Raw genomic sequence first — 16,868 nt, 5'->3', positions numbered from 1 at the left:
TCTCTAACAGCAAGCCCTATGTAGTGCCTCCACGCGGCGACACATGGTAACTGGGTACAACACGGACCCAGGCTAAACTACAAGGGACTCGGAGGAGGTTTGGCCCCTAGACGTGCGGCACGCAGGCCCACCGGTGTGTGGACACGCCCTGGTGCCCACGAACCAGCCCCCAACTATGGGTTAAATAGTACCACTACGAGGCAGGAACGGCGTTTGTTCTTTATGAAGTTCATGCTTGAGAACAATTGCTCGCATAAGTATGTTGAGCCAAAGATGGACAAGACTCCAAATGCATGCTTCTTCATGTTAATATACGTACGTGTCAGGAATGGCACTCCGTGTTTCAAAAACAAGTTTGGCGGGGTGGGGGAGTTTCTCCATATCACTCCATTTGTGCTCTTTAACGAGTGTAGCCTTCTGACGGGCGACTTCTTCGATATCCGCCGTCAGTGATTTGAACTTATTTACCCATAAATCTTTATCCGCTATGTCGGCCAGTTCAATTTCTAGATCAGGCTTACTTACTCCGGTGAATGCAACTGTGTTCAGCAGGGATGGGTCGATGTCCAGCGGTCCATCCATCCATCCATCCATCCATCTTCTTCCGCTTATCCGGGGTCGGGTCGCGGGGGCAGCAGCTTCAGGAGGGACTCCCAGACTTCCCTCTCCCCAGCCACTTCATCTAGCTCATCCCGGGGGATCCCAAGGCGTTCCCAGGCCAGCCGAGAGACATAGTCTCTCCAGCGCGTCCTGGGTCGTCCCCGGGGTCTCCTACCGGTGGGACATGCCCGGAACACCTCCCCAGGGAGGCGTCCAGGAGGCATCCTGATGAGATGCCCGAGCCACCTCATCTGGCTCCTCTCAACGTGGAGGAGTAGCGACTCTACTCCGAGTCTCTCCCGGATGACCGAACTCCTCACCCTATCTCTAAGGGAGAGCCCGGACATCCTGCGGAGAAAACTCATTTCGGCCGCTTGTATCCGGGATCTCGTTCTTTCGGTCACGACCCATAGCTCGTGACCATAGGTGAGGGTAGGAGCGTAAATCGACCGGTAAATTGAGAGCTTTGCCTTTTGGCTCAGCTCTCTCTTTACCACGACGGACCGGTACAGAGTCCGCATTACTGCCGACGCTGCACCGATCCGCCTGTCGATCTCGCGCTCCATCCTCCCCTCACTCGTGAACAAGACCCCAAGATACTTAAACTCCTCCACTTGGGGCAGGATCTCATCCCCGATCCGGAGAGGGCATTCCACCCTTTTCCGATCGAGGACCATGGACTCGGATTTGGAGGTGCTGACCCTCATCCCGACCGCTTCACACTCGGCTGCGAACCGCTCCAGTGAGAGCTGGAGATCACGGCCTGAAGAAGCCAACAGCACAACGTCGTCTGCAAAAAGCAGAGACGCGATGCTGAGGTCCCCAAACCGGACACCCTCAACGCCTCGGCTGCACCTAGAAATTCTGTCCATAAAAATTATGAACAGAATCGGTGACAAAGGGCAGCCTTGGCGGAGTCCAACCCTCACTGGGAACGAATCCGACTTACTGCCGGAAATGCGGACCACACTCTGGCATCGGTGATACAGGGACCGAACCGCCCTTATCAGTTGGCTCGGTACCCCGTACTCCCGAAGCACCCCCCACAGAACCTCCCGAGGGACACGGTCGAACGCCTTCTCCAAGTCCACAAAACACATGTGGACTGGTTGGGCGAACTCCCATGCACCCTCGAGGATCCTGTTGAGGGTGAAGAGCTGGTCCACTGTTCCACGGCCAGGACGAAATCCACACTGTTCCTCCTGAATCCGAGGTTCGACCTCCCGACGGACCCTCCTCTCCAGCACCCCTGAATAGACCTTACCAGGGAGGCTGAGGAGTGTAATTCCCCTGTAATTGGAACACACCCTCCGGTCCCCCTTCTTAAAGAGGGGAACCACCACCCCAGTCTGCCAATCCAGAGGCACTGTCCCCGATGTCCACGCGATGCTGTAGAGACGTGTCAGCCATGACAGCCCCACAACATCCAGAGCCCTTAAGAAATCCGGGCGGATCTCATCCACCCCCGGGGCCTTGCCACCGAGGAGTTTTTTAACTACCTCAGTGACTTCAACCCCAGAGATTGGAGAGTCCGCCTCAGAGTCCTCAGGCCCTGCTTCCACAATGGAAGGCGTGTCGGTGGAATTGAGGAGGTCTTCGAAGTATTCTCCCCACCGACACACGACGTCCCGAGTCGAGGTCAGCAGCACGCCATCTCCACTGTAAACAGTGTTGACGTTGCACTGCTTCCCCCTCCTGAGACGCCGGATGGTGGACCAGAATTTCCTCGAAGCCGTCCGGAAGTCATTCTCCATGGCCTCGCCGAACTCCTCCCACGCCCGGGTTTTTGCCTCAGCAACCGCCGAAGCCGCGTTCCGCTTGGCCATCCGGTACCTGTCAGCTGCCTCCGGAGTCCCGCAGGCCAAAACGGCCCGATAGGACTCCTTCTTCAGCTTGACGGCATCCCTTACCGCCGGTGTCCACCAGCGGGTTCGGGGATTGCCGCCACGACAGGCACCAATGACCTTACGGCCACAGCTCCGGTCGGCCGCCTCAACAATGGAGGCGCGGAACAAGGTCCACTCGGACTCAATGTCCCCCGCCTCCCCCGGGACGTGGGAAAAGCTCTGCCGGAGGTGGGAGTTGAAGCTCTTCCTGACAGGGGATTCCGCCAGACGTTCCCAGCAGACCCTCACAGAACGTTTGGGTCTGCCAGGTCGGACCGGCATCTTCCCCCACCATCGGAGCCAACCCACCACCAGGTGGTGATCAGTTGACAGCTCCGCCCCTCTCTTCGCCCGAGTGTCCAAAACATCCGGCCGCAAATCCGATGACACGACTACAAAGTCGATCATCGAACTGCGGCCTAGGGTGTCCTGGTGCCAAGTGCACACATGGACACCCTTATGTTTGAACATGGTGTTCATTATTGAAAATCCGTGTCGAGCACAGAAGTCCAACAATAGAACACCGCTCGGGTTCAGATCGGGGGGGCCGTTCCTCCCAATCACGCCCTTCCAGGTCTCACTGTCATTGCCCACGTGAGCATTGAAGTCACCCAGTAGAACGACGGAGTCCCCAGAAGGAGCGCTCTCCAGCACTTCCTCCAGGGACTCCAAGAAGGGTGGGTACTCTGAGCTGCCGTTTGGTGCATAGACACAAACAACAGTCAGGACCCGTCCCCCCACCCGAAGGCGGAGGGAGGCTACCCTCTCGTTCACCGGGGTGAACCCCAATGTGCAGGCGCCCAGCCGGGGGGCAATAAGTATACCCACACCTGCCCGACGCCTCTCACCGTGGGCAACTCCAGAGTGGAAGAGAGTCCAGCCCCTCTCGAGAGGGCTTGTACCGGAACCCAAACTGTGTGTGGAGGCAAGTCCGACTATATCTAGTCGGAACTTTTCTGCCTCGCACACCAGCTCGGGCTCCTTTCCAGCCAGAGAGGTGACATTCCATGTCCCAAGAGCCAGCTTCTGCAGCCGGGGATCAGACCGCCAAGGTCCCTGCCTTTGGCCGCCGCCCAGCTTGCAATGCACCCGACCCCTTTGGCCCCTCCCACAGGTGGTGAGCCCATGGGAAGGGGGACCCACGTTTCCTTTTCGGGCTGAGCCCGGCCGGGCCCCATGGGCGAAGGCCCGGCCACCAGACGCTCGCCTTCGAGCCCCGCCTCCAGGCCTGGCTCCAGAGGGGGGCCCCGGTGACCCGCGTCCGGGCGAGGGAAAACGTGATCCATTAATTTTTATCATCCAGCGGTGTGACAGGGAAAGAGCATACAGGTAAGCCAGCGTCGTTGGCGGTGAATGCAAATAAATACCGTTTTTTTCCGTGTATAATACGCAAAATTTAACTAATTTATTGTCCTAAAATCTGGGGTGCGCATTATACATGGGTACAATTTTTTTGTAATTTTTTTTTTTTGGTAATTTTTTTTTTTTTTTTTAAGAAAATCATGGTACTGGTACGAGTATTGATTTATGTATTGTTCTCTTCTTGTCATGTGAAAGAATGTGGGTTGAATAAATACCGAAAGAACAATAGTGTGTTTGTACTGTGCTCTGGTCATTTCGTCAAAGAAGGGATAATAGTCCTCTTCTCTTCTTGACTGACAATGAATGTGATAGTTTAATACAATCAGCAAATAACAAAATGCGTATTACAGGTAATATTTTATTTCACAACACTTTGCCTTGTTCCTTTCGTCTCTGCTGTTCACTTCAAACACGCTCCATACGAACGCAATGCTCTCGTATCAGACGCTTGCTCGATCACCTGCTCGTTTGCTGTCACAATGTACCCTACACAAATCCGAAACATTTGTTGCGGCTCCGAGTCACGACGAGGGGCAAGTTTTGGTTTCCAAGGATGTTTTTATTCCTCTTCAACGTCTCTCCCATACAGAGCCGCCTTTTTCACATGTCCGCACGTCACTTTCCTCTCTTTTCATCTGATCGCGGTGGTGCCTTTCTGGGCAGTCGGAGAAATCAACGGCAACAAAAAAAATACATCCAGCCTAGTTAAGACCATACCAAAGACTATAAAAATGGGACCCATTGCCTCCCTGCGTGCGTGACGATCATTGGGACTTAAAAAAATAAAAAATTAAAAATTAAAAAAATTAAAAAAATTGGGTGCGTATTATACATGGGTACAGGCTTTTTTCCAGCATCAACATGCCATTGTTAGGGTGCGTATTATACATGGGGGCGCATTATACACGGAAAAAAACGGTAAGTCCACGCTGAATTAAACTCTCTATTTTCTTCCGAAACTTTCCTTTTTTGGGGTTTTTTCATGGCTATTCAGGGTTCACAACTTCGCACACAGGTTCGCACGGGTTCACACAATCTAAAAGTTGCCAGCAGGTAAAGGGGCGGGATGTTGACGTTGATGTGACGTAGCCTATATTTTGTTGACAAATTATGAATTAGAAATAGGTCTAGCTTTTTAAAAATTGGATCGTATCAACTCAAACTCCAAGATAACTGCGCAACAAAATAAACTAATATGTGAATACAAATGAATTAAGAAATACTCTTTATTTATGTTCATTTTTTTTTGGTTTTGTCAAGGCCAAAGGGAGCCGCTATAAGGAGGCTGAAGAGCCGCATGCGGCTCCGGAGCCGCAGGTTGCCAACCCCTGGCCTATGCAGTTAGACAGAACTGCTCTCTGTCTTTATGTCGCTGTTTAAGTGTTCAAACACTGTGGCTATATTAATTAATTTCTGTAGTTAAGCTGATGTATTGAATATCTAGTGTTTTTGTCATCTGTCTGTAACGTCGTGTTTCTTAAGATGAATAAAACGGCTTTGAAAAGAGACCCAACGGAGGCAACGAAAAAAGGTTCTCCAGCCTTATGGCAGGGGGTGCTAGTGATCCCGGGATGCTTCATGCGCCTACCTGTAGAATAAGAGATCTCCAGTTCAAATATACAGCGAGCAACTGAGGAGCAGTCGTCCATTGATTTCGTTTTACATTCGGGTTTCCCCCCCCCCCGTTTTTACATTTCGTTTTACAATGGAGGATTACATATCCACACGATTTTCAACTATGGATTTTCGGTCGAAGCAGGAGGTCATCAGTAAAGGAAGAGCAACTCCGGAGTTAAAAGGTTTGATTCGGACAACGGGACTTCGGAACGGAGCGGTACGCACGATCGGAAACAAGTTTTTGATTCCATGTGCTTTATTGAGTGTTTTCTTATTTACATTTCAAAAACCAGAAGCCATTCATTTACAAATATGATTGCACTTTAGTTTACACATTGACATGTTCAGATATTAAGATGTGATAGGCCAACCCGCGGCTCGTGAGCCGCATGCGGCTCTTTGCCGGGTTTCATGCGGCTCCTTTACGTTCGGCTCACGAGCCGCATGCGGCTCTTTGCCGGGTTTCATGCGGCTCCTTTACGTTCGCTTCGCTTCGGGGGGGTGGTAATGGGACGTCAAATGCTGCGTGTTCGCTTCGCTTCGGGGGGGGGGGGGTAATGGGACGTCAAACGCTGCGTGTTCGCTTCGCTTCGGGGGGGGGGGGGGATGTGGCTCTTTGCGGTACACAGTAAAAAAATGTGGCTCTTAGTCTCTGACTGGTTGGCCACCCCTGTGATAGACAGTTTTTGCATGATTTGAATGAGGCAAAATAACATGCTTTTTCTCTCAAATATATTGTCATAATCATTTGTTTCAGGTGTACTGTAATTATTTTCTGTATAAAAATTTAATTTGGTGTTCAAAAAGTATTTTTTCAAACTTGAGTCTTGAAAAAGAGGGGGTTGTCTTATAATCAGGGTCGTCTTATATTCGGGCCAATACGGTAATATTTACAAAGCTGCGATTGGCTGGCAACCAGTTCAGGGTGTCCCCTGCCTACTGCCCAGTGACGGCTGGGATAGGCTCCAGCACGCCCGTTACCCCCGTGGGGACAGAACAGTACAGAAAATGGATGGATGGATAATATTTACAAAGGTTAAAAAACAAAGAATTTGAAAAAAACACCAAACAAGAGGGGTGGGGAATCCAGTCACACTCAAATGACGAGATATTGGTCGCAATGCTCCTGTTGTTATCACAAATGTCAATAAACTTTCAGTTGATCTTTAACCGGAAGGAGTCACGCGCCGGTGCCACGCCCCCCAATCACCAGGATCACTATCACTTGTTGCGGGCTCATTGGGAACGCTATATTAGCTCGGCCAGCGCTACAACGTTGTCTTCTGGGTTAGAGCACGCTGGCGTCAGATTTGTTGACTGCCGCTTCTGTCCCGGACCGTGTCCGTTACTTGTTTTCCCGTTTTCAGTGCACTCGTCTCTTTTATTTTTCTCGTGTTGTCTTTCGTCCACCTCGCATCCCCGCAGCTCAGCTCTCACCTATCTGTTTCCTCTCCCTCGGACTACCAACTACGTTAGCCAGCTAGCCAACAGCCAACTGGCCAAAACCACCACCGGACCCTCCTGCCTCCCGACTCGGAGCCTGTGGCCGCCTGCTGTGGACTCGACGGCAGTTCTGGCCCGGCTCTCTGGCCTTCCGTCCGGCGTCCTTGGGGGACGGGCTCCACTCCCTGCGGGCTCGCCAACTGTGGCTCTGCTGTGTGCCGCCGTGGTGCGTTGGGGCCTGCCGTTCGAGCGGGTGCAGTCGAGGTCGACCGGCATCACCACCTGGTCCACTGCTGCTTCCACACGAGGCTGGGATCCTTCGCCGTCGCCGCTACATCTGACCAGCATTTCCCCGATGGCTCACCCATCTCCTCTTTTTGGACTACCAACCCCCCGTCACCCCCACCTCCCGTACTGGCAACCTCAACAACCTCCGCTCCCGCCCCTCCTGCTCCTCCATTCATCTCCTTCGCACTGCTGACCGATGTCTTGTTAACTATAACCTACTGTCTCCCTAACCCCCCCCCCCCACTCCACTCTTTTTTTATTCCATGTAAAGTGACTTTGGGTTATTGAAAAGCGCTATATAAATTGAATGTATTATTATTATTATTATTATTATTATTATTATTATTATTATTATTATTACAACCCTTGTCAGCTTGTCTCGTGATGTCCTTTTGCACACCGGTCCTCGTAAGCTTGACTCCCCGTTTCATTACAATTCGGTCCTTGTCCTGTCTGTCTAGTTCAGGGGTCGCCAACCTTTCTTAAACCGAGAGCTACTTCCTGGGTACTGATTAAGGCAAAGGGCTACCAGTTTGACACAGACTTCTGAAATAGCCAATTTGCTCAATTTGGCAATTGAAGCGAAGCGAACACGCAGCGTTTGACGTCCCATAACCCCCCCCCCCCGGCAAAGAGCGAGCCGCGGGTTGGCCACCTGATGTTGCTCACAGTAGTCCTCCGTTTGCTCAGGGAGCTTGTGTGTATGCCCAGATACATGAAAAATTAGAGGGAACATTGCCATCCATCCATCCAGCCATTTTCTGAACCGCTCGCTTCTTGAATGTATTTTTATTCATTTCAATTTTAAAGTCCCTATGTTGCAAATGACATGTTTGACATGACAATAAATCCGCTTAACTTCCACATTCCAAAATCGTGTAATATTGTCTGGTTAATAGGGGTGTAAATCGCGGGTTTTGTCACGATACGATATATCGATTAGGGATGCACCGAAATAAAAATTCTTGGCCGAAACCAAAAATGAGGAAACCAAGGCCGAAAACCGAAACACCGAAAGAAATGATTGTCAGTTATTAGAACCACAGCATTTATGGCTACATGTGTACTAACCTCACTAAAATCAAGGCATTGCAATAAACCAGTTACAAAAGCATGAAAATATTTATTTAGCACTGACATTACAACAATGCACAATATAAATTAAAATTCAAAAATAAAATGAAATAAAAAAAATGTTTAACTTGACCCCACTCATGTGTACTAAATAATTTACAGGCTTATAACTGACTGGCCTGCTGAAAGACTGTAAAATTAAATATGTTCTCTTGGCAGAATCACTGGAGAACTTTCTTGCCTTTTCAAAAACGTCCGCCACAGACGGAGTGGGCGTGCTCGGTGTCAGTTTCCTTTTCTGTGTCGCCTTCTTCTCATATTCAGAATGGCGATCGGGATGTTTGGATTTCAGGTGATGAATTAAACCCGACGTGGAGAAACCTTTTGCAGATGCACCCCCTCTTGAAATTTCAGCATTGCATGTTTTGCAAATCGCTATCCGTGGGTCATTCTCTGAGATAGTGAAATCAGTCCACACCGCAGACATGCTGGCTCTTATCCCGTTTTCCCGCGTGCTGGCTGCGCTGTTTGTTCACGTCATCACAAGTTTCGGCCGTGTTGTTTCGGTGATTTAGGTCTTTCGGCCAAAAACCGAAAATGCACTTTTGGGTCATTTTCGGCCGAAAATTTTCGGTGGCCGAATTTTCGGTGCATCCCTAATATCGATACAAAGAATCACGATACGATATTTGCCGATATCTTAAAGCCTGCTGTGATTCATTCACGATACATCACGATATAGTGCTCCACGATCGATATTTTTATTTTTTTTATTTTTTTTTTTAAATAAAAAAAATAGAACAATATCCTGATTTATAACAATTCATACGCAAAATCAACAAGGTACTGCAAACTCTTTATTTAGGAAATTACAAGAGTATTGTAGTATACAAAGTGCTTATTTTAACACTGAACTTGATCAAATTCCTATATTTTTTCTCATATAAGTAAAGAAAAATGAATATTCTTTCTTTTTTTGTAATACCATTAACTTTAAAGTGCATTACTGAACTATTTATTTACAATAATTTTAATTGTCCGTTGAGCCATCTTTTCTTTGGAATCCAAAGTGCTTCCAAACGAATGACTTGAAGCCCAAAGGGGAGCGAATTTCCTCGTCTTCTTGGACACTAGCCATAGCACCAGCCCAGGAGCCGCGTAGTTGTCGGCTCCCCTTTCACGTGCCTGCTCTGCTCACAACACAACACGCCGCGTACTGCTCCCGGAAAGAGGAAGCAAGCAACAATGAACTGGATTTCAAAATAAAGTCGCGTCTAATGTCCAAGGTCAAACACGGCGATATAAATCGATGTTTACGTTTAGCATCGATGCCAATAAATCGTAGAGCATTATATCGATTAATTGATGTGTATCGATGAATCGTTACACCCCTACTGGTTAATGGTTAATATTGTCTTATCCTCCGTACAACACACAATGCACAGCCTTAGTGAAAATATTGTTCAGCAATACGTGTTGATGTGCAGGAGTGCCGCACATTTTTCAAAGTGAACCTGCAAGTTTTTATGCGTGGCATTGTAGATTTTGGCATGACACGTCTGTAAAATGTGAAACTATAACGAAAATCGATGACACTCGCGGTAGATTGACACATGAGACAGACTACAGTAAAACTCAATAAAGTGTAGGAAAAGCTTCACATCTACCTATACAAATATTATTATTTTATTGGCAAAGCGTTTTCCTCACTAAACGACATAAGCTTCTGTAGTCGTGAATGCCTATATATGGAGATTGGAGAGGAAAACGCCAAATCCATAAAATCGCAAATAATGGGGCAATCTTTCTAGATCCTTATCATTCCTGTTTTTTGTGCTTGCACCCGTCTAGTTTAAGTGCTCGCTGAGGCTGCAGCTGGAGTTGTATTTTAAAATCTTGGGCATTATTCAAATCTCCAGGAAGTCGTTTTTTAAACATTAGCTCACACGACTGTGCAAGTAGCCACAAGGTGGCGCGAATGCCCGCAATCTCTTGGACTGTCTCGCATGCAGGTCAACTTGTCGGGGAAATTGCACTTACTTGTGTTTAACAGTGTTTAACACTGTTAAAAAAAACGGAGTTGATTGATTGATTGATTGATTGATTGATTGATTGATTGATTGATTGATTGATTGATTGATTGCAGTTTTTGGATATTAGGTATAGTTTTCATACATTACACGTTAAGATGGGACCTGGCTGAGTTACAGTAATAGTATAGTAATACTTATCAATGGTTGTAACAAAGTACGCCATTCATGTGCTGTACACATACATGTCTGGAAGGTAATGGGCACCAATTTGAGCATTTTAAAATATTTTTATATATATATATATATTTAGATGCAAGTTTCCCAAAAAAGCTTTAACAACCCACACAGAAAATCTACAAGTAAAGACGGATGCAGTGAAGGTCTGGCAAAGCGGCTCAAGGGGTGACACTCAGAATTGTTGCTTTCTTTGTGCTCTAGACTTAATACAGTCATTGGCTGCATTTAACTTTATCCAGGTATGGGGCAATATAAAATAATAGTCTTATTGATTGATTGATTGATTGTCATTTTTCTGCTTTAGATAACCACAATTGTGTTTGTGACTCTCAGGTTCTTCCACATCAAAACACATCCACATACATTGGATTAAAATGTCTACTGAATGGTTCCATATTTTACAAACGGGTTCAATTCAGTCCTAAATGGGTGACTAATAGATAAAGAGACGTATGATGTCCAAACTTTGGTTAGTGTCTATAACCTTGCAAATACGTAGTGCCAAATATCAAAGCGACATGACGAGATCCAGATATGCACATAATAAATGTTCCCGAAAGCAATAGGCAGTTACAAGCTGTCACAAGAGACACACGGTAAGTTGACAAAAGAATCAGTTATAACAGAACTGAATAGAAAAAGGCGTAGAGTTTATTTCAGTCATCTCTTGACAAGTGATACTGGTTACTTGCTGATCTGTAACTGTGATGTTCTCCAGTTGTACTTGTTCTGATTGGTTCAAAATGTGGCAGAAAGAACAAACAATTGTCCAAACATCTGTCTTGCTAAGAGAATGTTTTTTTCTCGATGCATTTCCGAGATTACTGTTTCGTTAGAAAGCTGTACTTGGAAGAGTCGAATGATCATCTCTGTCTGTTGTCAGCTCCAAATTGTGAACTAACGTCAAGTCGACCTTGGTGCATCTCTCCTCTGACTCTGCTGCTATTTCCTCGCCTCTCTCCTCCTTCCAGAGCCTCTCGTACTCCTGCTTTAGCTCCTGATAGGAGCGGGAGAAGGTGTGGAAGATGGAAGTGGCAGGGAAGGCCATGATGAGGATTCCACTCAGGATACTAGTCAATGCCACCATCTGACCAGGGATGCTGCGGGGGACCATGTCCCCATAACCAACAGTTGTCATAGAGATGATTGCCCACCAGTAAGTGGCCGGGATGCTGCTGAAGCTGTGCTGCGGGTGGGTGGCGGCGTACGGCGCCAGTTCGCTCTCTGCGAGGTGAACCAAAGGTGAGAAGAGAGTAACGGCCACGCAGACAAATAGCAGCAGTAGGCCAAACTCCCTCATGCTGCGCTGCATGGTCAGCCCCAGCGTTTGCAAGCCCAGGGAGTGATGAGCTAGCCGCATAACGTACAGGATGCGCAGTGCGCGCAGCAAGCGCAGAATGAGACTCAGTTTGTCCAGGTAGCCCCTGCCAGCACCCATGACCACTTCCTCCTCGGACTCGTCTCTGACATCCACCACCAGCGACACGTAGTACGGCAGGATGGCGATGGCGTCGATGATGTTGAGGGGCCCACGAGCAAAGGCCAGCTTGCTCTGGGCGTTGATAAATCGCAGCACAAATTCAAACGTGAACCAGGCTACACAGATGGACTCCACCACAAACATGCTGTGACACTTCTGGGAACACTCGCCCTGCAAGACACAGTTTCGAAATCACACTCAAAACACCGTTTTGAAATCACACTCAAAACGGGGTTCCACCAAATGCATGAAGATAAAAGTGTAAAAATGTCACTGCAGTTGCGACGTTACATACGCACCCTGGTCTCTTCATCTCTGAGGTCTGGCATGGTGCTGATACACAGGCTGACCACGGTGACCAGCACCATCATGACAGAGAGGCAAGCAAAAATCTTTCCTGCCAATCCTGAGTGAGGGTTTTCCACCACTTCCCGCAGCATCCAGATCAGCTTGCAGTGGCCTCTCTCCACCTCTGCTATGTTTTTCTTCAGCATCATCCTCTTCTGTCTCCATTCCTCTTCTTTGCGCTCTCGCTCGGCCACCTCCTCCACACGGGTGATCATGCGACGACGGCAGCACCGCTCCATGTGACCTGGGTCAACGCCCCAGTAGTCGAGCTCATCATGCAGCGATACGGCACACAATTCCCTGAGGAGACGCAATTTGCCTGCTGCGAGGAAGTTTAGGATGACCCTGAAAGCTGTGGGGTTGCGGTCAAAGAAGTATTCCTTGCATGTCTCATCATAATCATCGCAGAGGTGCGCAATCTCCTCAGGGGTGGTGCAGAAGCGCAGGCGTCCCAGGCGACTCTGGGGGAATTGCTCCAGTGTGCTCCAGGGGAAGGTATAGCGATTGCCTCCAACATTGACAAGGACTTGAAGGGTGTGATCGACCACATGCGAGGCCTTCGGCTCACGTAGAAGCTGGGCCCGCTGGAAGTACACCCCCTTGATCGTCTCTGTTTCAGGGATCTCTGTGAAGAATCGGTCAAGGCTACTGTCGTCACTGCTAATTGAGTAGGTGCTAAAGTCGTGGTTGGCATTGCTGATAATAGGCATTCTGTCTTCACGGGCAACTCATGCGGTCCTCACGGGCTACCTGGTGCCCGTGGGCACTGTGTTGGTGACCCCTGTTTTAGATCATGGCATTTTATTTGCCATTGCTTTGCCATTTTGTGGAATATCTCATAATTTGCTTCTACCGTGCACTGATTTGCTAGCTAACATTCATTCAGAGAGATCAATTGTCACAGACAGCTGACACCATTTTGCATACTGCAATCGATGGCTCGTTCATTTAAAGCACTGTGGTACAAATATTTGTCAAAAGGGAAATCAACTCAAAAGTTATCTTTATGTCCTATGCTAGCTCATTAAATATTGTGCTTGTAGGATATGAATTAAGCAGCAAAATGCACCCGTTTTCATCCATCTCGGGGTGGGACAGCCATTTTGCCACTTGCTGTCAGCTGCCGCCAGGAAATGTCGTCCTCTGGCGGACGCGCCGTTGTAAATGAATGGGCTTTCACATTGCATTTTCAATGAGGGAGAAGTGTACGATTTAGGCTGCGGTGCTGTGCACGGCCGATGACACCCCCCCCCCCCGACCCAACTTCCACATTCTGTAAAAACGGTTGACCACATTCTGTAAAGACGGTTGACAGGGAGAAAATGTCCTGATGCAAGGTCCGAAAGATCATTTGTTTGTGTTTCATTCTGTCTTGAAAGCAATCTTTCAAATTGCATCATCGCAGCATGACGGATATGAAAGTGCAATTATTAAGGGGGGGATGCCGTTTTCATGAAATGAAAAGTGAGACAATACTTATGTCTCCAGAGGAAGATAGATGACAACCACTACTAACAGAGTTGCCGTTTTATTTGCCTTTGCCATCTCACTGGCGACCAATCCAGGGTGTATTCCGCCTCTCGCCCAAATGTCAGCTGACGTATGCTCCAGTTTCCCACAACCTTTATGAGGACAAACGGCAGGCCAAAGGGATTGACTAGACTAATTGAATAGAATCGACTTATGAATCTGTCACAGTCGTTTTCTCTTCCCCATTTCATTTCCCTTCTCTGCTCTGCAGACTTCTCATAAACATTCTCTACTTGGTAATTGATACAACTTCTTGAATTTCAAATTCTGAGAAAGAGCTGAGGGACATTCATCCATCCATCCATCCATTTTCCGAACCGCTTAGTCCCCACGGGGGTCGCGGGCGTGCTGGAGCCTATCCCAGCCGTCATCGGGCAGTAGGCGGGGGACACCCTGAACCAGTTGCCAGCCAATCGCAGGGCACACAGAGACAAACAACCATTTGCACTCGCACTCACACCTAGGGACAATTTGGAGTCTTCAATCGGCCTACCAAACATGTTTTTGGGATGTGGGAGGAAACCGGAGTGCCCGGAGAAAACCCACGCGGGCCCAGGGAGAACATGCAAACTCCGCACAGGGAGGGCCGGAGGTGGAATTGAACCCGCACCCTCCTAACTGTGAGGCGGACGTGCTACCCAGTGCGCCGCCGAGCCGCCTTGAGGGACATTCAACATTTGAATATTTTCAGTTTCTTAATTTTTCATTCGAAAGGGTAACATTACAGTCTCATACATCAATCATGTTTTTTAACGAAACAATAGACCATTTCAAATTGTCCAAAAGTGCAATTGGGTGTGTGAATGTTTATTTGTGTATGTGTGCCCAACGATTAGCTGGTGACCAGTTCAGTGTGTACCGAACCTACTACCCATAGACTGCTGGGGTAAGCTCCGGCAGGAGCCTCGTGAGGAGAAGTAGTACAAAAGATGAATGAATGAATGAAGCAATGAAGCAATGAAGGAAGCAATGAAGAATGAATGACCATCATCATCATAATAGAGGGTTTCTCATACCCCAAAATTTGTTCATTAAGAAAATGTAACACCGCAACCTCTAAATGAATGAATGAATGAATGAATGAATGAAGCAATGAATGAAGCAATGATTATCATCATCATAATAGAGGGTTTCTCATACCCCAAAATTTGTTCATTAAGAAAATGTAACACCGTAACCTCTGAATGAATGAATGAATGAACGAATGAATGAATGGATGAATGGATGAATGAATGAATGAATGAGTGAATGACTGAATTAATGAATGAATGAAGCAATGGAGCAATGAAGCAACGAAGCAATGAATGAATGAAGCAATGAATAGAGGGTTTTTCATACCCAGAATGTGTTCATTCAGAAAACCTCTGAGTGAATGAATGAATGAATGAAGCAATGAATGAATGAATGAATGAAGCAATGAATGAATGAACGAAGCAATGAATGAATGAAGCAATGAATAGAGGGTTTTTCATACCCCAGAATGTGTTCATTCAGAAAACCTCTGAATGAATGAATGAATGAATGAATGAATGAAGCAATGAATGAATGAATGAAGCAATGAATGAATGAACGAAGCAATGAATGAATGAAGCAATGAATAGAGGGTTTTTCATACCCCAGAATGTGTTCATTCAGAAAACCTCTGAATTGAATGAATGAATGAATGAATGAATGCATGAATGAATGAATGAATGAATGAATGAATGAATGAAGCATTAATGAAGCAATGAAGGATCATCATCATAATTTTTACTTATACCACAGAATGTGTTCATTAAGAATGTGTTCATTATGAAAAATGTAACACCGCAACCTCTGAATGAATGAATGCTCGTCGTCATCATCATAATAGAGGGTTTCTCATACCCCAGAATGTGTTAATTCAGAAAACCTCTGAATGAATGAATGAATGAATGAATGAATGAATGAATGAATGAATGAATGAATGATAATCATCATCATAATAAAGGGTTTCTCATACCCCAGAATGAGTTCATTAAGGAACTGTAAGGAAATGCCTCTCATAAATCTGTAATTATAGTATTTACTGTTATGCACTATTCAGAGGAGCTGATAACCTGATTGGATACAAAAGAGGAACATGGTAGCAAAATAAGTTTTTATGATTTGAATAAAAACTTCAAACACAAGGTTGATGTCAAGCAGTTTTATAATGCTGTTTTTTGTAGAGACTTCTTCCTAATGAATGAGATCCCCTTAATTGTGAGACATTTTTGTCAAAATTATTTGAAATTCCTCCTGATTTTATGACTTATGCGATCCATATTATATAAGTAGTGATTACTAAACCTATGATTATATATAAAAAAGTACGTTGATGTGGTAGAACATTTATTTTTTGCAAATAAATTGAAATTGATTTGAAATGGATTTTTAAAACGATTGAACATTGAAAAATCAAACTTTTTTACACACTGTCTTGTTGAAGCATTAAAGTGGAAGATAGTTAAGAACATTGTAAAATACAAAACATGGAGAAAAAGGGTGTTAGATCAAACACAATGGTCATTGGCCATACTTCTCACAACTGACAATAATTCTGGTTATGTAGGCTGTTAGGATCCTGAACTCTCTCCCCCCTCCTGCGTAGCGTCCTGTACTTTTGCGCTATATTCTGACTGTCTGCTGTATGCACACTTGCTCCATTTTTGCTCCTCTTCTTTATTATGTTATTTGTTTATTTATTATTTATTCATCACTCTTATTTATTCATTGTTTGTGCCTTCTTGTTTTTATTTTTCATGTTGTTTACTTGTATGTATATTGTGTACTATGTCTTGTCACCGTGGGATAGTGGAAACGTAATTTCGATTTCTTTGCGTGTCTTGGCATGTGAAGAAATTGACAATAAAGCAGACTTTGACTTTGACTTTTGACTTTGGTTTCCCCACACAGCAACCAAATTAGTGCTGTCCTACACCGCCTTGTTGATAATGTAACAAAGAAGAA

At 46.4% G+C, this 16,868-nt stretch overlaps 1 protein-coding gene across 1 annotated transcript; it reads right to left on the bottom strand.

Moving 5' to 3' along the window:
• Positions 1 to 10,836: 10,836 nt before the first annotated feature.
• LOC119120654 (potassium voltage-gated channel subfamily G member 4-like) lies at positions 10,837 to 13,081 on the bottom strand. The gene is made up of 2 exons (XM_037247731.1): positions 12,320 to 13,081; positions 10,837 to 12,191 (listed from the first exon to the last, which is right to left on the bottom strand). Exons 1-2 carry the CDS (start codon positions 13,076 to 13,078, stop codon positions 11,373 to 11,375), a joined length of 1,578 nt encoding a protein of 525 aa, XP_037103626.1. The 5' UTR covers positions 13,079 to 13,081; the 3' UTR covers positions 10,837 to 11,372.
• Positions 13,082 to 16,868: the final 3,787 nt, after the last annotated feature.

Source organism: Syngnathus acus, chromosome 3, assembly GCF_901709675.1.
Source record: "Syngnathus acus chromosome 3, fSynAcu1.2, whole genome shotgun sequence".
Classification (NCBI taxonomy): domain Eukaryota; kingdom Metazoa; phylum Chordata; class Actinopteri; order Syngnathiformes; family Syngnathidae; genus Syngnathus; species Syngnathus acus.
The sequence above is the reverse complement of the archived record's forward strand: the minus strand, read 5'-3'. Positions and strand labels throughout refer to the sequence as shown.